At 34.3% G+C, this 24,661-nt stretch overlaps 1 protein-coding gene across 1 annotated transcript in view; it reads left to right on the forward strand.

Annotated features, from left to right (window-relative positions):
• The window catches only part of HECTD2 (HECT domain E3 ubiquitin protein ligase 2), a 131,357-nt gene that overhangs the window by 101,891 nt on the left and 4,805 nt on the right, over positions 1-24,661 (forward strand). The window contains exons 11-20 of the mRNA XM_058298765.1: positions 1,821-1,917; positions 5,216-5,323; positions 6,316-6,448; positions 7,365-7,453; positions 10,740-10,898; positions 18,960-19,034; positions 19,688-19,775; positions 19,860-19,966; positions 22,226-22,341; positions 22,896-23,039. Coding sequence (XP_058154748.1) covers positions 1,821-1,917; positions 5,216-5,323; positions 6,316-6,448; positions 7,365-7,453; positions 10,740-10,898; positions 18,960-19,034; positions 19,688-19,775; positions 19,860-19,966; positions 22,226-22,341; positions 22,896-23,039 — 1,116 coding nt within the window. The remainder of the gene's footprint in view (positions 1-1,820; positions 1,918-5,215; positions 5,324-6,315; positions 6,449-7,364; positions 7,454-10,739; positions 10,899-18,959; positions 19,035-19,687; positions 19,776-19,859; positions 19,967-22,225; positions 22,342-22,895; positions 23,040-24,661) is intronic.

The following is a 24,661-nucleotide window of genomic DNA, read 5'->3' on the forward strand; positions in this document are numbered from 1 at the left end:
TAAACAATATGTAAACAAATGGGTTTGGCTGTGTTCCAAAAAACTTAATTTAGAAAAACAAGTGGTAGGCCATATTTGTCCTATAATTCTTTGTCAATGCCTGATCTAGCACACTGATCACATAGACAAACACACACACATATTCACTCATTCCCTCTCTTCTTTATTGTTTAGAAAAAGTGGTGGTTCTTTACATACATTATAAAAGAATGGATGTTACAGCAAAGGGTTTCACCACAGATTTATTAATTACCATAATACAATAGATTTTCAAAACACATGACCAAATTCTGTAATATACTATACCTTATATCTACCTTCTAATTTGGATTAATTCAGTAAAATGATCCCAGACATAATTGATTCCTAGACCTTGTGATATCTAGGAAATTACATTTATTCTGAAGAACACTAGTCAATCTGATTGGTATTTCTTGGCAAAGTTTATTTTACCAAGATACTTTTTCTCCCATTTCAATGTAATTATAATGCTTAGACAAAACCACAAAACAAAAGAGCTGTTGTATCTATTTCAGTGACAGGGTCTTTTAATTCAGAGCTTCCTCAAAGCAGTATGCCATACCAAGAATGAATTACATAGGATTTTTTATCCTTATGATATATTCAGCCTTTGAACAGCCAGCCAGGGCCCTAGGGCAAGTTGCCTCTGTCTATGAGCAGCCTCATCTGTTTATATCATTGTGTCACACAAATAGTATAATTTTTCTGTGTTTCCCATGACAAGGGAAAGATTGAAAAGCACTGTTTTAATGTATGTAATAAGATCAATATCATATATCCCCCTCAGTTCATTTCCAGATTTTCAGTTAGCACTTAAAGACTCAAAATTCTGTTAATGCTGAACAACTACTTTTCAGTAACAATTAACAATTAACATTAACCATTTTGACCCAGAGAGAAAGCTGTTTCATTTTCAGTTCACACTAGGATTATCTCTTTATTCCTCTTAATGGCTTCATTGCACGCAGTGGTCACAGATGTACCAATTAACTATACTTGGATGGATTCTAATGATAACTAAATGGATTTGTTGTAGTCACTTCTGATGGGAATCTAATTCCTGAAGTATCATTGCTGCCATATTAGTCACAAATAAGTAATTCATAAGGCATCTCTGTGTGTCTGTAGTTGATGGCTTTTGTACATAGCATAGAATGGGTTCTGACCCAACAGAGAAGTTATTTTCATAACCTTGATGATAATGTTTGTGTGTTTACAAATACAAGCCATTTCATATTACTACACCATTTAATTATAGTACTAAAACAGCATGCTTTTTTTCTGACTTTTATTTTATCGGTCTTAAATTTATTACTTTGCTTTTCATCTACTGTAGTTAATACTAGATTTCCTCATTTCTGAAGCTCATACATCAGAAACAGCCATATAGTAGTGAATTCTTCTAGTAATTTGAACATATGAGTTTTCTGTCCTCATTCTTCATCAGTACTTCTGTCTCCTGGTTCTGGTGTTGGCCATGTTCTTCACAGGTAATGATATGCAGGTGATTATATATAAAATGGAGTTATTTGTGTAAACAATATAAGTGACCAGCACATTTTCAGAATGTGAGCTGTAGCTTCCTTGAAAGATTAAAAGCACTGCACATCTAGCAAAATACATACTTCACGGGGCATTGGTGATTAAAAGGAATGATGCATATAAAATCACTTTTTAAATGGTAAAACATAATGCAAAGTAATGTTTTATATTGTTAGAAGGGGTGCCTTAGATTCCCTTAGTATAATTTTGCTAAAAACACACCATTTTGCTTTTTCTGTTTTTCACTTGTTGAGCAGGTTTTCCTTCTGTCAGTACCCATTCGTTATTTCTATAACTGCAAAAAAAATCATTATTCAAAGAGACTCAGAACAACAGATGATAAGCATCGCAAGGGTAAGCCAGTTATGAAAACATATTTATGCCAACTATAATCAATATAGTAAATAATGATAAGTCAAATGTCTTGTGAATTGTTCTAGCATAATCAAAAAATATTAAAAATAAAATTCATATGGTATTTCCCCAAAAGAGCTTAAAACTGTTCAAAATACTGGAAACAAGACATCTCTCATCACTTTAGTTGATCTAAATCAACTTCTCGTTATATGTATAAATATAACAGAAAGATTAAATGCTTTTTATAGAAGCAAAGTACTGCAAGCTTGTTAGACATCATTTTGTAGATACCATATTCTAGCTTCAGATAACCAGCACATTGAGGAGAACTACGGTGGGCTAGAGGATATCCTTAAGAGCTATTCAGCTCTTCAAACCACTGAAACATTTTCTAGGTTTTATGAAAATCAAATAGAAACAATCAAAAAATTAGGAGATTTAACAAAAAGTATGTCTCTTGGAGAACTGAGAAGTAGGCCCAAAGAAGTTGAAAGATGTTTCATTGGTTCTTAGTAAATCAAAATGCATGGAGGACTGTAGAAAATGAGATAGCAATCAGCTGACTTCAAGCAAATTGTACTTCTGGGCCTGTCCTTAACACCCCCTTGTGTTTCAACTTACTCGTGTTTCAGTACTGTAAAGCATAGTTATGTACATTATCTGCTAGATATCAGATTAAGTGAAGTTTTTATTATAGCTTTTGATACTACATTTAAATACTCAGGTTGCCTAGAATGTTGTTCATGTAAGTTGAGCATCTGCATTTTATCTACTCACAACTTTAAACATTAGAGGGAAGATTGATCATAGCCACCTTAAAATAAAAAGAGAAGCATAAAGTAAAAAGAATCTATTTCCATGCCTTTTCTAAGAATATAAAGAAAATCCTAAAGCATAAATTATAATACTTCAGAAAGTTAGAAAAATTAAGATTTGTTTATCCTTCAGTAATTTGGTTCCCAGAAGGGTTTTTTTTTTTCCCTGTCACAGAGAGGTACAAAAATATTTGAGTAACTGGTGACATCCCAAAGTCAGCTTATAGCTAGTATGAAATTGTGTTGCCTGTGCCTACCATGGGAATTCCAAAGCCACACTACCTCCTGAAGAATGAGTTAACACAGATATTCATTTTAACTTGTAAACTGCCATTCCACTTGGAATTAATAACTGATGACTATTTTGACACAAGGGAAACCTTTCAGGTAGTCATTGTAAGCAAGAGCTTACAATATAAACTTCCAAAAGAGATTCCCCAGCCTAAAAATAATATCCTCATCAGACTGTGTCTAAAATTCTACCAATGCTGGGTTATTTCTTTTTATTAAAGTTTATTCCAGTTGAAATACAAATTCCTAATTGGAAGTCACAGTCACTGAGCCTTGTCTGCCATTAGTATCCTGGTGTACATTTGCTTATTGGATCTTTCCAGTGTGGCACCTCACCAGGAGCAAGACTGGGAACAGAAGACAGGAAAGGGTAGGGAACATAGGACATTTTCTGCTTGAGCACCAAAGGAAGGTATATAAATCTGCTTGAGCACCAAAGGGAGGGACCCAGAGAAGCAAGAGGCTATATTAAAAAGCCTTTAGAATTAGATATTAGGGAGGTGAAGAATAGCTCTGAATTAATAATGTTTTATTATAGGATCTACAAAATCATGGAAGAAGCCTTATTATATGATTTGGTATTAAAATGTTATCTATTAAATCAAAATGCAGCATGTATTTAAAATGTCTGAAATGTCCACCTTTAATCTGCACAGTAATATTTTCTTTGCTATCAAAGAAAATTAGGTAGCCTGATGAAAATTATTTAGATAAATTAAATATACAAACATGTTGGTTTTATATGATGTGTATTTATATATTCCTTCCAGATTTTTAAAATATTGCTTTTTACTTACTCATTGCTTATATTTTGAGAGACCATGAAAAACTTGTTTTAAAAATCACCTGTATTTCCATCACCCAAGCATAATTACTGTTAACATTTTAGAACATTTTTTATATAGTCTTTTTTTTTAAATGCAACATAGTTGAAACACTGTTGTGCCATACACACATTTTGTTCCCTGCTTTATATTTTATTTTCTGAAAGATATGATTACATAAAATGTTACACAAAAAAATATAAGGGATTTCCATATTCCTCACTCCCTATACCTCCCACCCTTCCCCATATTAACAACTTCTTTCATTACTGTGGTACATTCATTACAATTGATGAACATATTTGGAGCATTGCCACTGAGCATGGATTATAGTTTACATTGTAGTTTACACTCTCTCCCACTCAATTCTGTAGGTTATGACAGAATATATAATGGCCTCTGTCATTGCAATGTCATTTAGGACAATTCCAAGTCAATTCCAAGGGACAAAATGCCCCTATATTACACCTCTTTTTCCCTCTTCCTGCCTTTACCACCTCCAGTGGCCTCCAATTGTCTCTACATCAATGATATAATTTCTTCCATTGCTAGACCAATAAGTCTATAGTAAAATACCAATAAGTCCACTCTAGTCCATATTTTATTTCCAATCCTGAGGATTCTGGGATGGTGATACCCACTATACCTCTAATTGAGAGTGTTCCCTGCTTTCTAAAATTTTGTATCTTGAACATTTTCCATGTTATTTATTTTGGCCATTATTTTTAATAACTATTATATTCCATTGGGTGGGTATGTACTTAGAATATTTCTGAAGTTTCCTTTTATGGAAAATGCTCACTACATAAAATATTTTCTGTGTTTAGAATTCCCAGTAGTGGTATTATGGGGACAAATGTTATAGACATAGTTAAGGTTTTTGATAAATTTTGACAAATTACTTTCTAAAAGTAAACTGTGCTTTTAGGGAAAATTCAATATCTGAAAAAGCCTTAGCCCAGGTTAACCATTAGAATACATACCTATACCTTGTTTTAAATGTTCCCAGTTTATGTTTGTATTTATTAAAACAGAAAACTGCTCTTTAAGAGATGAGACATATGAGAACTGGAATGCAAAATTCTTTACTGTAGAAAGTAAATAATTTTTGGTTCTCTGTTTTCGACTCTTTTTGGTTATCATTGTTCCAAAATGAACTAATAATAAGGGATTTCCATAAACTTGATATTCTTTTTCATGGATTCCTAGAATTATAGCAACATTTATGTGTACATAATTGATTTTATGAAATAGTTTATACTAGAGATGACATAGACAAAAATATGAATGATTTTAAACATTTAAAGATTTTAAATGAAATTAATTAGTTTAAATTAAGGTGAAAATGTTTTCTTTCTCAATTAGCAAAGTCTGGTGGACAAAGTATCTCGAAGACAGAGACCTGATATGAATATGTTATTTCTAAATATGAAAGTAAGACGGACACATCTGGTTAGCGATTCACTTGATGAGGTATAGATAACTTATTCTAAATGGTATTAATTGATTAAAGTTTTCAATAAATTCTGTAATATGGTTTATTATAACTGAAATCTTAATAAGCTATTTCTTTAATATGCCAATAAGTGTGCCTCCTTGTATTTTGATTCTGTAGTTAAAATCAGTTCACAATTACATCTTTTTTTTTCTTTCAATCTGGTTGAGTCATTGTCTTTTTGGTGTGCCTCTCTTCACCATGTGGGTGCCTTCACCTCTCCACGCCACACAGGTCTGGGATGCCTTTTTTCTTTTTTTTTTACCAGGAGGCCCTGGGAATGGAACCCGGGTCCTCTATATGGTAAACGGGAGCTCAATTGCTTGAGCCACAGCCGCTTCCCTACAATTAAATCTTATATTCATTTTGTGTGTATGTTTATTAATGGTTCTATGATATAGAACACTCAAATTAGTAATTCATGTTTCTAAGTATGTAATCTGGACACTGGTTAGGTGCTTAACAAGTCATTTTAACTTTTCCAGGCCTCAATTACTCATCTGTAAAATGAGGTCTGATCTAGAGGGTATATTGGATCAAGTCAGGTTTGAACATGTATTGATTATACGGACATATATTATAGAGCTTACTCATGTACAGTGTGTTAGAAGATAATGACAGATTTGGCAATATCATTTTAAAAGTTTAGTTTTGAATGGGTGAGTTAAAGAAAATAAAATGAATTATTTTATACTGTAGTCTGCTAAATTAAAGTTGAAGACATTATGATACCAGAAGATGATAGCCTTGGGTAAGGTACCTGACCTCTTTAATTCTGTTTCTTCAAATAAAACAAATGTAGTAATATCTAGGCCACACAATGTCTGGTAAATTGAATGAATGAATGAATGAATGAAGTTTGTGGCACTGTAAATAAGATAAGGACTCCCTAACACATTTTCAGATTTAAAGAGTTAATTCCCTTTTCACTGTTCATTGTTTTCCTCCACTATATAACTTTCTCAAATAGTTAACCCGGAAAAGAGCAGACTTGAAAAAGAAGTTGAAAGTTACATTTGTAGGTGAAGCTGGTTTGGATATGGGTGGTTTGACTAAAGAATGGTTCCTTCTTCTAATTCGTCAAATTTTTCATCCAGATTATGGTATGTACTTACCTAGTTTTTATAAACAACCTTTCTTCATAATTGTCAGATTTATGTAGTTACCCTTACTATTAACCTATGCTGTGATTTTGCAGAATTTTTGTCAACCATAAATGTTGAATATTTGTACATTTAAAAACTTGTTTGACTAAGTTGATGATCTAAATGTCATTTATCTTACTTTGGAATCCTGCATTAAATGTATCAAGACTGAAAGTATGCATTTGCAAGGAAATGTTCATAGTTTTGCTGAATAAGCTAAATGCATGGAAATTTAATTTGTCATTAATATAAAGAACATTTGAAAATTTAAAAGTTAAAACTATAGTTAACACTAATATTTGAAGCTTATTTCATTAAAGGAGTCATTTTAATAAAAATTTGTGAATCAGTTTTTTGGTTCTATTTTATTTAGAGAAGCTACCTATATGATCCTTAGTATCTGTTAGATATTTTTCTTCATAGAAGAGTTTTGTGTTCTTATTCTTTATTTTTCTTTATTTTATATATATATATCTCATCTGGGAAAAATGGATGGCATGGATAAATTGACTTCTCTAGGTAATCCTCGAAATTAATTTATTCATAATTTATAAACTACAGTTTTATAATATAAAATGTTTTCATTAGTTTCCATCCTTTCACCCTCTATTTCTAGCTTTCATTTAGGATGCCAATGAACAATATGCACTCTCCCCTCTCTCTCTATTTTTATATACTTAAAAACGTATATATTTATATTTGCTAAGATTTGCAAAATATGTTCCCTGAAATAAAGTTTTTAATATGAAAGAATTTGTAACAGGGCTATTGCTGAAATATTTTGCTTCTAATAGATGAAATGTCATGTCTCATTCTTATTACTGTGATGTTTTTATCATTATTATAATAATAAAATTATGTTTCTGTTTTTCAGGCATGTTTACATATCACAAGGATTCACACTGCCATTGGTTTAGCAGTTTTAAATGTGATAACTATTCTGAATTCCGATTGGTTGGAATTGTATCCTTTAAACCTTCCACTAGGAGGTGCTAATAGACTACTGATTAAATATAACTATTTAGAAAACTTCTCTTTAAGCATTTTATCCAAATTTAACATTCTTGTAAATTTTATGAATAGATTTTCAGTGATCTTTATTATTTGTAATATCACAGTTATATGCTAATAGATTGAATTAATTCCTGATTCAAAGGAATAACTGAATTTTGAATATAGTTTTTTCAAAAACATCATCTCAAAAGTACTTTATTTCCCATATAACCTAAATGTTCAGCAGTTTAAAACATTGTTAAAAATCAGATTATCTTTTCTAACCATAATGAAGAATTTTTTCCCATTACTTTTCATTTTGTGCTTATTTCACTCTATTTACTAAATTGAAATTGTGGGATTTTTAATATGCCTCCAAATCCTGAGACATAAAACAAGGAAAAATTGAAAATTCAATGGAATGGGTAAATTTAAAGCATATGGCTTTATTTTATAGTGTTTTTAAAATTATATAAATCCATATATCATTGTCTGATCCCTATCAGGTATAGGGGGTATTCCTGCATTGGTTGGGAGAGAGGACAACATGCCTTCTAAATTAGCTTTTTAAATTCTAGATAATATAATTGTCTGTGGAAGGAAGGAAGGAAGAATAACCAAATGAGCAAGCTTTCTGGATACATAGGTTAAAAACGAGTGAAATACCACCTTTAAGCAGCTTACCATCTAAATGAACAAATAACTACCAATGAAGAGTAGTCTGTTCCCAAAGTCAAATGACCTTATGGGGAATAAGTGCTAAGAAATTCTAAGAGGAAAGTTTTTAGTGTATTCTCCCAGAGGAGGTAGAAATTTTTAAATGGAACACTTTTATTTGTTTAATATAGGGCTAAAGAGAGTCGGGCATTGTAGCCTGGAAGAACAGGTAGAAAAATGACTGAACTATGCTGCACCTGTTATAAAGCATCTGATAGTTCCACTTGATTTTAAGCACAGAGCACTGGGAGTTTAGTAGCTGTCATCAGAAAAAGAAATGAGCCATATTATGGAGCTTTTTGAATGGCTGGTTTTCTTCCTTTGTTGAAATAAATCCTGAGTAATGTATATGGAAATTGAGAGACTTGACAAAAGAAAAATTATTAAGGAGAAAACTACACATTGAGATAGTAAAATTTTGAAATTTTATATTTAGTATTATGTCTAAGATCCAGAGTGCTAAGTTCTACATTATAGAATGCTTGACAATTCTTAGACTCTTAGTTTTTATCCTATTGTCTTGAGTAATCATTTGTTGAATATTCCAACTTTATTGAAAGCCCGTCATTGATGATTCTCACTACACTGTGAGCTATTTGAATTTCCTGATACATACATTTGTCATGTTTTATATTCTTATCATGGTAGTATTTTTGCCTTGTAATATTTGTAATGAGTATTAATATCTATCAGTCATTAATATACCTAAAATAGTATATTAAGCATATTTACATGTTGCATATTTTAAGTTAAACAAGTAAATATAAAATTAAATTATTTTAATCACTGCAATCTCATAATTATGTATATTTATCTCACAAAGAAATAAACTATATAGAACACAAGAATAATGCCCTAAAAAGCATAATACTCCCTAGGTAAAAATGTGAGAATAGAGTGAATTATGATTATATAAGTAGTTGAGAAATCTATCAAAAATAAAGAGAACTGAAAATTAAGAAGTAACTGGCATGACCATTGTCAAAGTATGGTTGGTTCCACACATATTTCTGCTTTTTAAACTGTATAACCAAAGATTTGTTGTTCTGATAGTTCTGTCAGTATTTATTTCTAACACAACTTTTTCTTAATATGGTAAATACCTTGGGTTTATAGAAATGTTATAGTGAAACCTGTAATAAAACTTGTAAAATGTTTTAAAGATCCATAGTATGACATTTTTTTAAAAAGTAAACTTGCCATCACCAAAAGGGACATTGGAACAAAAAGTGGGAACAATATAGGTTAGTACAGAGCTTTCAAGCTTTGCTATTTGTACCATATACTGCCTCAGTGACCCCAGTAGGATGATTCCTCCATGCCCATCTCTTCATCCACCAAAGCAGGATGATTTAGTATGAAATGAAATGTTTCATTTCTAAGTATGAAAAGATCCCATAGCAAATTCTATGAGCCCATTTCCTCATCATAAAAAACATGCTTTTGGAATTAAATAAAATTTAAAATTAACGATAAATGAAAACATGCTTAGATCTGGGATCCATAATAGGTGACCATAAATTATAACTACAGTATCATTGTGGTTGTTATTATTATTGTTATTATCATAATAGAATTTAGTTTCAATTCCTATTCCCTTGAACACACTGCTCAATCTTTGTTGATATGGTCCCCTATAAAACAGCGTATCTTTTTCTTAAATTATTATTAATTTTTCTTCTGCCTTAGGAAATGGAAATACTGGCTGTCTAACCTTTTTTTTTTCTATTGTTTTCAGTAGTTTATCCAAACCATATGTTTAGATTTCCTTTTGGGCCCTTAAAAACAATGACTTCCTTAGTAACTTGGTATAATAATCTTTACTGGACAGTTGAAATATTGTGAAATTTAATCTAAAACTCCTCTCTCAGCCAATGGATAAATTACATTCTGCCTTGTAACTGATAGATAAATAAAATTCAATTGGACAAATTTTATAAATTTTAACATCTATTGCTTTAACTTCATCAATTTGGGAAAACTCCAAGTAATAAACAAAAGCCTTTCAAATATTACTGTAGAAGATTAATTGTCCTATTGGCCAATAGTGTATATTTGTGTGTGTGAGTGTAGTCATGTTTTTTATTCCTCTCTCTTCATATAGTCTATATTTAATTTTAAAAGAGCTAAAATAACTGCCACTGAAATCAGTAGTAAGTTCTATAGTGAGTTCTATTGAATAATTTGTTGCAATCACCAACATGTTTGCTTACGTTTATAAAATGTTTTATGTTTAAAAAATTACATATAATTTTAAATATAAATTTTATATGCTTAATATGTTTATATTAAACATATAAAAAGCATTGATTTTTAAATGGTTTCTAGGGAAATTATTAAATACTATCAACTGAATCCCTCTTTACATGACTTTTGGCAATCAAGGAATTATGTAAAATCAGGAAAAATTAAATGAGGGGAAAGGCAGTATGTGGGACTAATTATTCACTTAAGTATGTAAGAAATAGACTGATGCATAATTCAAAACCCGTCTGTTGCAATGGATTTTATGTTAATGCTTAACATTTAGTATGCATAGCTTATGGGACTAGCAGTTTATAACAGCATCACCTTGGATATACGTTTCCCTCCCTGCTGTTACAAGAAATTATTGAGTCCTCCCATCGTTCCTAGCGATCAAAATACAACAGTAGGCATCTGCAATGTTACCATTGATGACTTATGTCAAATTATGCCTGTAAGTATAAAGTTATTAGCGTCTTTTCCCTTAATGCTGAATCATCTCTCTTCTACCTACATGGTCTCTCTCCTCCTAATGCTATTCTTATTTTTAAAATATGATTTCCCTCTACTTTCATACCTATCTCCTTTTTCATCCAACTTTCTCCTTCTTTACAGAGATACATCACCTACTTTGTGTAGTTTTATAGCACAGTAGAAAAGCACAGGCTTTGGAGTCAAAGGGAAAGATTTGAATCCAGGCCACTCATTAGTTCTGTGAATTTAGATAAGTTTTTAACCTTTCCAAACTATAGTTTCCTTTGTGAACAATAGGATAGTAAAACTTACTAATAAATTGGGGAGATCGCATGAAATAATAAAGCACATAGTACTGGAATCACTGTGCTAAATAGTGATGGTGATTGTATTACAATTATTAGTAGTAATACTATTATTAGAGTGAGAGGTTTTAATAGTAATGAAAGTCAACTGCCTGGGTGTCTATTTGAAGATGCTGCTGCACAGTGCTCAAATTAGAGGGGTTTGGATAGGAACTAGAACTGTAAGGAGACAAATAGGCATCACACTAATCTACAGGGATTAATTGACAGAGTTAAATTATAGATCTCTAATACACAGCTAACTTGAATATCCATAGTACAGAACTCTGTTTATTTAATGTTAATAAATAAAGAATTTGAGGTAGATATAAAGATACAAGAAGTATTTTAGATTTTTAAAATTGAAATTAGATTGAGGGGAAAATAAGGATTAGAAATATAAAATTAAGCCTGAGGTTAGGTTAATATACAAAATGCACTTTGTAAAGTCATCATGTCCATTTGTCATAAATATGCTTGCACTTTAACAAAAAAGAAAACATTATTACATGAACCTCAGTGATCCTAAGATAAAAGTGGGCAAAAATGAGTCAGGAAAAAGTGTTGATGGTACTGAGATTGAAAGAGATATCTCCCTCTTAAGAAGATACCATGTAATGTCATTAACAATATCTGCAAAGTCAATCCAAAAATAAAATAATAAATCTCATGGGACTGTTTCTATAACATTTCTCAGTATAGACAAACTATATACACCTGTAAATGCAATTCTTTGAGGAACCAGAAAAACGCAATATGTAACTTTCTGAACATCAGATTTAACCCAAGGTTAAATTTTAGCAGAAAAATTGGAAGCAGATGTAGCTCAAGTGGTTTAGTGCCCGCCTCCACATGGGAGGTCCCAGTTCGATTCCTAGTGCTTCCTGAAAAAGCAAGGACAGACAACAATCAAAACAAACAAAAAACCAACTCAGGGAAGCTGATGTGGCTCAGTGTTTGAGCACTGGCTTCCCAATATAAGGTCCCAGGTTCAATCCTGGTCCCCAGTACCTCAAAAAAAATTTTTTTTAGTAGAAAAATGGACATTGTACAAAACTTGTGCCAATTCTTTATAAAAATATTAACATTTACAGCAAGAGTACTTTTCCATTTTATTCACCTACTAGTCCCTGGAGTTCTTAATTGCAAATCTCCCTGTTGTAGTTTTCAGAACTTGTAATTTCATTTAACCATTAAAAAATGATAATATCAAATCTATGCCAGTCTACATTTATATAAAAAATATATGGGTTTAATGTAATAAAATTTTATTATATAAAGTTTATAATATTCGAAGCATGCTGTTCTTTACCCTCTTCTATTAATTTAAAATAAATTAAAACATGAATTTTTTCATAAACCCTATTCTGAAATCCCTGTTCATGGATAAAATGTGTTAAGACATAAGAAAATATTCTCAACTTTTTGTTGGGGTGGTAGGGAGGGCACTGTAACTGAAATGTAGAACCACTTAACATTTATGAATCATGTACTTTTATGAAAAAGAAATCCTAAAACATTAGCAGACTTTTAAAGCAGTACATATCAAAGGTGAGTATACAGGCATATCTCTCATTTTATTATACATTGCTTGGTTGTACTTCACAGATCCTGCATTTTTTACAAATTAAAGGTTTGTGACAGCCCTGCATCAAGTAAATCTATCAGCACGCCCAGCATGAAGGGACGCGGGACTGACTGAACATCACAGTGAGAGTAGGGACTGACTTCTTTCTGCCCAGGTCAGATTGCAGCCCTAGCCTAGGCTCCAACCCCACCTCCAGTAGGGAGGAAGCTGGGGGTACCTGCACCAATCTCTCCAGGCAACTTGAGGCACTTACGGCATGCACAGAATAGACCGGTGGGCAAACATCTCCACCCCCAGTAGGATAAGAGGGGAGCAGTATTTCCTCAACCTCTCTGGGCAACTATAGGCACTTTTAACCCCCACAGACTAGAACATTGGACACTCCTGTGGATCCATCCCCACCCCTGACAGGACAGAAGGAACAGTGCTCCTTCAGCCTCTCTGGACAACTGCAGCCACTTTCAACCTGCATGGACTAGACTGTTGGAAACATCTCTGATTCCATCTCTACCCCTTACATGGGCAAGAGGATGGATAGTGCACCCTAAGCCTCGCCAGGCAACTGCAGTTGTTTTTGGCCTGCACAAACTAGATTATTGGACATGTCTGTGGTTCCATCCCTACCCGTGACAACAGGAGGAGGGACAGTGCTCCCTCACCTTCTCAAGGCAACTGCAACCACTTTTGGCCCACATGAACTAGATTATTGGACACATAGATGGCTCCAACCCAGCCCCTGACAAAATAGGAAGAGGAACAGTGTTCCCTCACTCTCTCTGGGCAGATACGGTTGCTTTTGACCAGCATGGACTACATTGCTGGGCATTTGGAGGCTCAATTCCCACCCCTGGTAAGGGAGGTGGGGTGCCAGTGCTTCATTAGTCTACCTGGGTAACCACAGTCAGTTTTCACTCACACAGCTTAGTTTGCTGCCCACACCTATGGTTCCATCCCAGCCATAGGCAGGGGAGCAAGGGGTGTGGAGCTTCATCAGTCTCTCCAGGCAACTATAGACAGTCTTGGCCTGCAGGCCCTGGATTACTGCACACAGCTGTGGATCTATCCCTACCCCTCGCAGGGGAGAAAGGTAGGAGAAGCTTTATTAGATCCTGGGTAGCTATAGCATCCATGGCTTATAGGGCCAACCACATCCTTGGCTCCTATTCCACAACCAGCAAGGGCAAAAGAGCAGGAAATGGATGAAGAAAAGGCTGAAAAAAGATCAGATTGGCTAAACATGAGCCACTATAAAGTTCCATTTTAAGTTGAACCAAGTATCATAAAAGGGCTTTAGGGAAGCAGATGTGACTCAAGCAGTTGGGTGCCCACCTACCACATGGATGGTCCCAGGTTCCGTTCCTGATGCCTCCTAAAGAAGACAAGACAGCAAGCTGACACAATAGGCTGGTGCCATGAGCTAATGCAACAAGATGACACAACAAAATGACACAGCAAGATGACACAACAAAGAGACGCAGGAAACACAATGAGAGGCACAAGAAGCAGGGAGTGGAGGTGGCTCAAGTGACCGGGTGGCTCCCTCCTATATAGGTGTTCCTAGGTTCAGTGCCCTATGCCTCCTAAAAAAAGAAGACAGAGAGTAGACAGCACAAACAAGAGGGGGGAGAAATAAAATCTTTTTTAAAAGGGTGGGGGGAGGCTTTAGCAGAAAGCCAAACAAATAGTAAGCCCTAGAATAAAGAGAAAAGGGGCCAAGAATAAATACATCTAGTAAATCAGATGCCAAGACACCAACAAAAAATTTTCCATACCAAGAAATAAGATATGATGCAGTCAAAACAACAAACTAAGCCTCCAGATGACAGAAAGTAGTTGAGATAACTAATCATAGATTTTCAAATAAATCTCCTTAATAAATTCAATGAGATGGCTGGAGAGACTAAAGACATCAAGGAGACAATGGGTTAGCACAAAGAAAATTTTAAGGCGTACATAGAAAAATAGATTTTATGGGAATGAAAGGCACAATAAATGAAATTGAAAATACACTGGAGGGAAGTGACTGTGGCTCAATCAGTTGGGCTCCCTTCTACCATATGGAAGGCCCTCAGTTCACATCTGGAGCCTCCTTGTGAAGGCAGGCTTGTCCGCATGCTGCGGAGAGCTGACTCAGCAAAGGTGACACAACAACAAATACACTGGAGGCATAAAAGCAGATTTGAAGAGGCAGAAGAAAGGATAAGTGAGCTTGAAGACAGGGCCTCTGAAAATGAACATAAATAAGAACAGATAAAAGAATGGAAAAAGTTAAACAGGGTCTCAGGAAACTCAGTGATGACAAGAGACATGCAAACATACATGTTATAGGTGTACCAGAAGGAGAAGAGAAGGGAAAGGGGGCAAAAGGAATATTTGAGGAAATAATGGTAGGAAATTTCCCAACCCTGTTGAAGGACATAGATAGCCATGTCCAAGAAGCACAATATACTCCCTTCGGAAAAAATCCGCAGACCTACACAGAGACACATACTAATCAGAATGTCAAATGCCATAGATAAAGAGAGAATCCTGATAGCAGCAAGGAAAGAAATTCATCACATACAAGAGGTACCCAATAAGATCAAGGGCTAATTTCTCATCAGAAATCATGGAGACAGGAAGGCAGTGGTATGATACTGAAAAAGAAAAAACTGCCAGTCAAGAATTTTATATCCAACAAGATTGTCTTTCAAAATTCAGGATAAGTTTAGAACTTTCGCAGATAAACAGAAACTGAGAGAGTTTGTAACCAAGAGACCAGCTTTGCAGGAAATACTAAAGGGAGTACTATAACCTGAAAAGAAAAGACAGGAAAGAGTGAAGGTTATAACATTAAAAGTAAATAAAAGTGGTGAAAACAAGATATGACAGATAAAACCCAAAGATCAAAATGGGTGAAGAACTGTCTATATGGTAACATTGAATGTTAGTAGATTAAATTTCCCAATCAAAAGACAGACTGGCTGAATGGATAAGAAAATATGAGCTATCTATATTCTGTCTACAGAAGACTCACCTTAGAGCCAAGCATACAAAGAGATTGAAAATGAAAGGCTGGAAAAAGATATTCCATGCATGCAGGGAAAAAAAAAAAAAAGTTGGAGTAGCTATACATATATTGGATGAAACAGACTTTAAAAGCAAAGCTATTATTAGAGACAAGGCTACTATATACTAATAAAAGGGGTAATTCAACAAGAGTAAATAACAATCATAAATGTGCATGCATCTAACCTGGATGCCCCAAATTACATGATGCAAACATTGGCAAAACTAAAGGGAGAAACAGATGTCTCTACAATAATAGTTGTAGACTTAAATACACCACTTTCATCTGATTACTTTCTCTGATCATAATGGAATAAAGCTGAAAATCAACCCTGGCAAAAAATGGGAAAGTTCACAAATATATGGAGATTAACCAACACACTATTAATCAGTGGGTCAAAGAAGAAATTGCAAGAGAAATCAGTAAAATTATTGAGACATACGAAAATGAGAACACAACATATCAGAACTTATTGGATGCAGCAAAAGCAGTGCAGAGAGGGAAATGTATAGCCCTCAACACTTACATTAAAAAAGAAGAAAGTGCTAAAATCAAAACTTAACTACAAAGCTGGAAGAAATAGAAAAAGAACAGCAAACTATACCCAAAGCAAGCAGAAAGAATGAAATAACAAAGATCAGAGCAGAAATAAATGAAATTGAGAACAACCAAAAGAAAAATAGAATTAACAAACCAAAAGTTGGTGCTTAGAGAAGATCAACAAAATTGGCAAACCCTTGGCTAGACTGACAAAGAAAAAAAGAATGTGCAAATAAAATTAGACATGAAAATGGAGACAGAAATAAAAGAGATCATAGGATACTGTGACCAATTGTATGCCAACAAACGAGACAATGTAGATAAAATGGAAAAATTCCTAGGAATATATGAACAACCTACACTGACCCTAGAAAAATAGAAGACCTCAAAAAACCAGTCACAAGCAAAGATGTTGAAACAGTCACCAAACCACTCCCCAAAATGAAAAGCCCAGGACCAGATGGCTTCACAGGTGAATTTTACCAATTATTCAAAGAAGACAATACCAATCTCACTCAAACTCTTCCAAAAAAATTGAACAGGAAGAAATTCTACCAAGCTCATTCTGTGAAGCCAATATCACCCTAATATCAAAGCCAGATAAAGAGATTATGAAAAAAGAAAATTGCACCCATTTCTGTAGTGACTATCGATGCAGATATCCTCAACAAAATGCTCACTAATCGAATCCAATGATGCAGTAAAAGAATTATCATGACTGAGTGGGTTTTATCCCAGCCATGCAAGGATGGTTCAAAAACAAGAAAATCAGTCAGCATAATACATCACATTAATAGAGAAGAAAAATCACATGATCATCTCGATGCAGAAAAGGCATTTGACAAAATCCAGCATCCTTTCTTGATAAAAACCCTCCAATAGATAGAAATTGAAAGAAACTTTCTCAAGATGATAAAGGGTGTATATGAAAAATCCACAGCTAACATTGACTTCAGCTTTCCCACTGAGATTGGGAACAAGACAAGGATGCCCACTGTCACCACTGTTGTTGAATATGGTGTTAGGGGTTCTAGCCAGAGCATCAAGCAAGAAAAAGAAATAAAAGCTGCCCAAATTGGAAAGGAAGAAGTAAAACATTCACTATTCACAGATGGTATGGCCCTATACCTAGAACATCCAAAAAAAAAAAATCTACAACAAACATACTAGAGCTAATAAACAAATTTAGCAGAGTGGCAGAATACAAGATAAATACACAAAATTCAGTATATCCTAAATAAATGGAAGAACATTCCATATTCATAGATGGGAAGACTAAATATTGTTAAGATGTCAATTCCACCCAAATTGATACACAAATTCAATGCACTCCTGATTAAAAAAAAAAAAATTTCAACAAACATTTTAAAAGAAATGGAAAATCCAATTATCAAATTTATTTGGAAGGGTAAGGGGCCCTAAATAGCCAGAAACATCTTAAAAAAGAAGAACCAAGTTGGAGGACTCTCACTTCTGGATTTTAAATAATATTACCTAGCAACAGTGGTAAAAAAAACAGCATGGTACAGGCGTAGAGATAGACATATAGACCAATGGAACCAAATTGTTGATTCAGAAACAGACCGTCACATCTATGACCAAATGACTTTTGACAAGACTGCCAACCCATCCAGCTGGGGCACAGTCTGTTCAACAAGTGGTACTGGGAGAACTGGATATCCATATCCAAAAGAAAGAAAGGGTTTGAGAGTATTGACTCCAGTTTTGAAGGAAGTTCTACTGTGGGTTAAATGCTATCAGCATAGCTGACTACAGAGAAATCTTTTGTGAAAGGAAGATTCAGTTGATATGGTGAACTTAATTGTTATTTTACAAAATGTCCACAGCCATCCCAGCCTTCAGCAACCACCACCCTGATCAGTCAGCAGCCCGAGGTAAGACCCTCCACCAGCAAGAAGATTACAACTCACTGAGGGTTCAAAAGATGGTTAGCATTTTTTAGCAATGAAGTATTTTAATTAAGGCATATACATGGTAGTTTCAGACAAAACGATTGCACACGTAATAGACTAGAGTATCCTGTAAACATAACTTTTATATGCACTGGGAAACTAAAAAATTTGTGTGACTTGTTTTATTGCAATATTCCCTTTATTGCAGTGTTCTGGATCCAAACCCGCAATATCTCTGAGGTATGCCTGTATACTACAGATTCCTAAACAACAATGTAACAACTGTGAATTTTGATGAAAACTACATTAGAAATGTTTTAGCTTACTGCTAAGAATATACCCCAGAAATATTCCCATATAGTTAAACTGGATATTTTCCTCTTACATGATCCAAATAAATTTATCCAAGCCTCTCTGAGACAATAGGAATCATTAATAAGCTTTTTATGCTCTGGAAAACGTATCTCAAATATTATCTTTATTTTTAAATCTGAAGGATTTTATCTTCTCTTTTCCTCACATGTAAGTGACCTATAGTAGATCTGCTTAACTATTTTATGTAATATTAATTTTTTAAAAAATATACATAACAGATTTATTTTTACAGGAATTAGCCCATGGATTAAGTGAACTCCTATCATATGAAGGCAATGTTGAAGAAGATTTCTATTCAACATTCCAGGTACTGTTAATGGCAAATAGTTTTCTGTTATCCATAGATTTCATTTAATTGTTGCCATTTGTTACTAAACACCCACCGTTAGAAAGGGGGATAAAGCAGGGTTAATAAATACGCACAATCCCACGTCTAAAGGATCTTAACCTGATAAAGTGAAAACAATAAAACAGACACGTGTGTGAGCAGTCAATGAAGGTTCTTTTAAAAATTCACAAAGTGGGTAACTAGCATATTCCCTTGACCTGGTTCTCAGCTTCTAAAAGTAAGCCTCTGCTATAACCACAACACAAAAAGTCAGGAGCAACCACTAACAAGTCAGACCAAAGCATTCTCATTTCCACTCTCCTAACAGTAGTTGGGGGGTGGCAATTACAATAATCCATACAGTCCAAAGACTTGAGTATTACCTAAAAGACAATGCAGGTTTTGTGGTTATTAGTAAAATACTTAGCTGTATTTAACAGATAAGGTTAAGACCCTACTTTTTGTCCCCTCATGCTTTCATGACACCTTATTCTTAAATACCACAAGTGCTTAGGCTTTCTGTGGCTTAAGTATTTAGAAGGGAGAAAAAATTGTTCTTAAATTTTATTCATTGAAGCTTGTTATTAAATCAGCCATACCAATAAATATAATGTGATGGCATTTCCCATCAGGTTTTTCAAGAAGAATTTGGAATAATTAAATCCTATAATTTAAAGCCAGGTGGTGATAAAATTACAGTTACCAATCAAAATAGGAAAGGTAAGTTAGACAGCATTTTTAAATTAAAATTTATTAGTGTTCACCATTTATTTCTACTGTTTAACATGTAAAATTGTTTTCCAGAATATGTACAGCTTTATATTGACTTCCTTCTCAACAAATCCATCTACAAGCAGTTCGCTGCATTTTATTACGGATTTCACAGTGTGTGTGCTTCAAATGCCCTGATGGTGAGTTTAAAACTTTAAATCATGCTTTTAATTCCAGGGGTTTTTAACCTTTTTTGTTCCACAGACCCCTTTGCCAGTCAGGTGAAAACCACAGACCCCTTATTAAGTCCACACTATACTGTGTATTACTTAATAAATATATCACACCCATACCAACACATCCCCGTAAGATAATGTTTTTTTAAATTTCAATTCAAGCTCATGGACCCCTTGTTAAGAACCCCTAAATTAGGCTTTATAATATAATATTTGACAATTCCCTAAATATTTTAGTGATAAGCTTTTAAAATAAGAAGTCTTCTCTACTTTGTTAAAACAAGAGCTAGAAAGGGAGCAGAGGTGATTCAAGCAATTGAGCGCCTCTCTCCCATATGGGATGTCCCAGGTTCGGTTCCCAGTACTTCCTAAAGAGAAGATGAGCAGATACAGAGAGCACACAGCAAATGGACACAAGAGCAGACAGTGAGTGCCAACCATGAGGGAGGAGGGAAAAGTAAATAAAATAAATCCTTAAAAAAAAGAAAAACAGAGCTAGAAATAAAAATAGTTCTCCCATTTCAGCCTGAATTCCCTAGGGAGGGAAAAGACCAGTGAAACTCAGTTTTTCTCCCTTTCTGCTATGAAACCCTATATATTTTCTTACTTTATATCTTTTAGTTCTTTAAAAAAAATTTTCCAAGCATAATAGGTGAAGAGATCCCTTGGGCTTAGGGTCTTAATTCTGAGGGACAAGGCTCATAGCTTCAGGGCAAAAGTCACAACTTCTTACTGATCTACACATTTGTACCTGTTTTCTGTTGCTTCAGAGGTCTCTCAGTATCTCCAAGTTGCATTCTACCCAAAAGTAGTTTGTTTCCAAAGTCATGGCAGACTCAGATTGGTTTGACCTCTCTTAGCCTTGTGGTATGGGGCAGTTGCTATTTAGAATACCATGTAGGAAATAAGTATTGTAAGATATAAACATAGTTTTCTCAAGAACTAGTGCTCTTCACCTCAGCTTCACAGGGCACACTCCATCATGTCTTTCATATATTCGTTGAGTTTATTATGAGGATTTGGAGTAAGGTCTTTCATTTAAATTATTTTTCACAGAAGAGAGAAACTGTAGAGGGAGAACTACTTTGGAGCAGGAGAAAGTGTGCTTACATTCTTTCCAGCTTTGCCATGTTAATAATTTAACATACCTTTGAAAAAGAAACACTTTATTGAGTTCTAATTGAGTTTTGTCTATGACACACTAGTATTTGTGGCAGCAAAGAGAAAGCAAACTTTAAATGGTATAGCATTTATTTTTAAGAGCTTTAAATGGTATAGCATCTATTTTTAAGAGCTTTAATCTCTTTAAGTGGGAGATTGGCCTATATATGTGAAAAACAAGGGAGCAACACAAGACAGACTGTAACCAAATACGTAAACTGTTAACAGTATACACAGGAGCTGTTATGGGACGTCAAAAGGAGGCAGGCAGATCAGTAGGTACTGGAGTAGCTAAGAGAACTTCAAGTTGAGTTTTGTGAAAGAATTATATTTTGGATTAGTGGTGAGTCATCTGATTGTTTTTCTGTATTAAACTGCTAATTAGTATTTGCGAAAGTGGAACCTAATGGTTTGACAATATTTACAAACTTTCAGAAAGGAAAGTACCTTGCCTGGGTATGAAAAATATAAATGGAGGTGGCGGACTTGGCGCAGTGGTTAGGGCGTCCGTCTACCTCATGGGAGGTCTGCGGTTCAAACCCCAGGCCTCCTTGACCTATGTGGAGCTGGCCCATGTGCAGTGCTGATGTGTGCAAGGAGTGCCCTGCCACGGAGGGGTGTCCCCCACATAGGGGAGCCCCACGCGCAAGGAGTGCACCCCGTAAGGAGAGCTGCCCAGCGTGAAAGAAAATGCAGCCTGCCCAAGAATGGTGCCGCACACACAGAAAACTGACACAACAAGATGACACAACAAAAAGAAACACAGATTCCCGTGCCCGTGCTGCTGACAGCAACAGAAGCAGACAAAGAAACAAGACGCAGCAAATAGACACACAGAACAGACAACCGGGGTGGGGAGGGAGGGAAGGGGAGAGAAATAAATAAATAAATAAATCTTTAAAAAAAAATAAAATAAAATATAAACGGAGAAGATTTTTCTTAAAAAAAAAAGTTTAATTTTCCATAAGAGATGTAATTTACACTTTTTAATTTAGTGAAATAGTTAATTTCATTTTTTAATCATCATTTTAATTTATCATTTTGATAAATAATTATTGGCAGCTGCTTCGTCCAGAAGAGGTTGAAATTTTGGTCTGTGGAAGTCCTGAACTGGATATGCATGCTTTGCAGAGAAGTACTCAGTATGATGGCTATGCAAAAACTGACTTAACTATAAGGTAATCTCTTTATACTTCTGATAGTATTAGTGGGGTTGCAGAAAAGGGAACAAAAGAGAATGTGGTTCATTTATTTGTGTCTTAGTCTTTGAATCAAGTAGGTTAGCTGAAATGTTGTAGAGTCCCATGCTGTCTTATTTTATCTCTAAAAAGTGAGAATATTAAATATGAAATCACTTAGCAGTCCTTGAAGAGAAAGTGGTACAAATGAGCTTACAAGAACGTACAGAGATTGGATTTTTTTAAGTGACTTTGACCTAGATTTCAGGGATGCTGTAATTATAAACAGCATTTTAATAGCACTGCATTGAAAAAATAAGATGTAAATTATAAAGGAGAAAAATGACTTGCACTATCCACTCTTATACTACTTTTATAATTTTATAATAATGTTAGTCAAAATCTAGTTCACATATAGAAGCTTGTCATTCCTTCATTTCGCACAAAGGGTATTATGTATGTTTAAGGAAAGTTTTTCTTTAGAGCTTATTTTATTCTGGTTTGCCAGATTTTATCAAGATATTCTCAGATAAGTTTTCTTTGGTGTTCACTAGATATTTTTGGGATGTTGTGCTTGGATTTCCTCTTGATCTTCAAAAGAAGTTGCTACATTTTACTACAGGAAGTGACAGAGTACCAGTAGGAGGGATGGCTGATTTGAATTTTAAAATCTCAAAGAACGAAACTTCTACTAACTGGTAAATTTCTGGATTGTAGTTTTATTTTTAATCTGTAGGTTTGCTAATAACAATACATTTGAACCAGGGGATTCATGTAGTCTGAAGTAGTTTTCATAGGAAAATCTTGAGAGTAAATAAACATGGCCTTGAAATGAGAGAAGCTGTGGCTTAAAGTTCTCTATTTTTTTTTAACTACTTTTTTAGCTTTCTATTTTGAAATACTTTCAAAACCACAGGACAGTTACAAAAATAATACAATCCCCATACAGAAAATATATGCTTATGTCCCTAAATACCTAGAACCACCAGTTTTAACATTTTGCCACATTTGCTGTATCATTTTTATCTATTTGTTAATCTTCCAGTCCATCTGTCTGTCTGTCTATCTGTGTATCTCTGTATCAATCAATCCATTTTCTGAACCCTTGAATGTAGGCTATATACGTCATGGTCCTTGAACACATTTACTGCCATATTCATTTCCCAAGTACAAGGATATTTACTTATGTAACCTCCTTATGTTCAATTATCAAGTTCAAGAAAATTAACATTGCTATGAAGCTTACAGCCTATATTCCAATTTTTTCATGTGTCCCAAAAATGTCATTTTGGCCTTTTCTCCTCCATTATTATACCTTGGTAAGGCTCAAATATTGCATTTAATTGTCATTTTCTCTTTAGTTACTCATTCATGTTTTTGTGGGAATATATGTACAGTATATTTCATTCTGAACCACTGCCAAGCATATCATCAGTGGAATTGCTAATATTTACACTGTTTTAGTACCAACATCAACTTCCATTACTGAAAGTGTCCCATCTCCCCAAACAGAAACCCTATACCCATTATGCATTAACTCCCAATTCTCCCTGCCTGTTGCCCCAGCAACCTGTACTTTAATTTCTGTCTCTGTGAGCTTGCATTTTCTTGATATTTTCTTTGTAGTTACCATGGGTTTTAAATTTAACATTAAATCTGTAACACTCTGATTTGCTTAGATACCAGTTTAACCACTTTAACTTCAATGGTACACCACCTATGTTCCTAAATCTCTCCGTCGCCCCCCACACTTTTGTGTAGTTCTTGTCATAAATTACATGTTTATACATTGAGTCCAAAACTACTGATTAAGCATTATATTTTATGCATTTGTGTTTTAGATCCTGTAAGAATTAAAAAGTGGAGTTCCAAACAAAAAATACAAAAATACTGGCATTTATATTTACCAATGTCTTTGCCCTTACAGGAGAGCTTTATTTCTTCATGTGGCCTCAGTCAGTTGTTTCCATTTTCCTTTCAACTTCCAGAACTACCTTTAGCATCTCTTGTAGGACCTGTCTAGTGATGACAAACTTCCTCTGCTTTTGTTTATTGGGGAATGTCTTAATCTCGCCCTTATTTTTGAAAGGCATTTTTGCTGGATATAGAATTCTTGGCTGGCACATTTTTGCTTTCATAACTTTAAATACGTCATCCCACTGCTATCTTGCCTTCGTGATTTCCAATAAGAAATTGACACAATCTTATTGAGGCTTCCTTATATATGGCACCTTGCTTCTCTCTTAACGGCATTTAGAATTCTCTCCTTATCTTTGACATTTGATAGTTTGATTATGATATATCACAGTATGGGCCTGTT

Source organism: Dasypus novemcinctus, chromosome 6 (genome assembly GCF_030445035.2).
Source record: "Dasypus novemcinctus isolate mDasNov1 chromosome 6, mDasNov1.1.hap2, whole genome shotgun sequence".
Classification (NCBI taxonomy): Eukaryota; Metazoa; Chordata; class Mammalia; order Cingulata; family Dasypodidae; genus Dasypus; species Dasypus novemcinctus.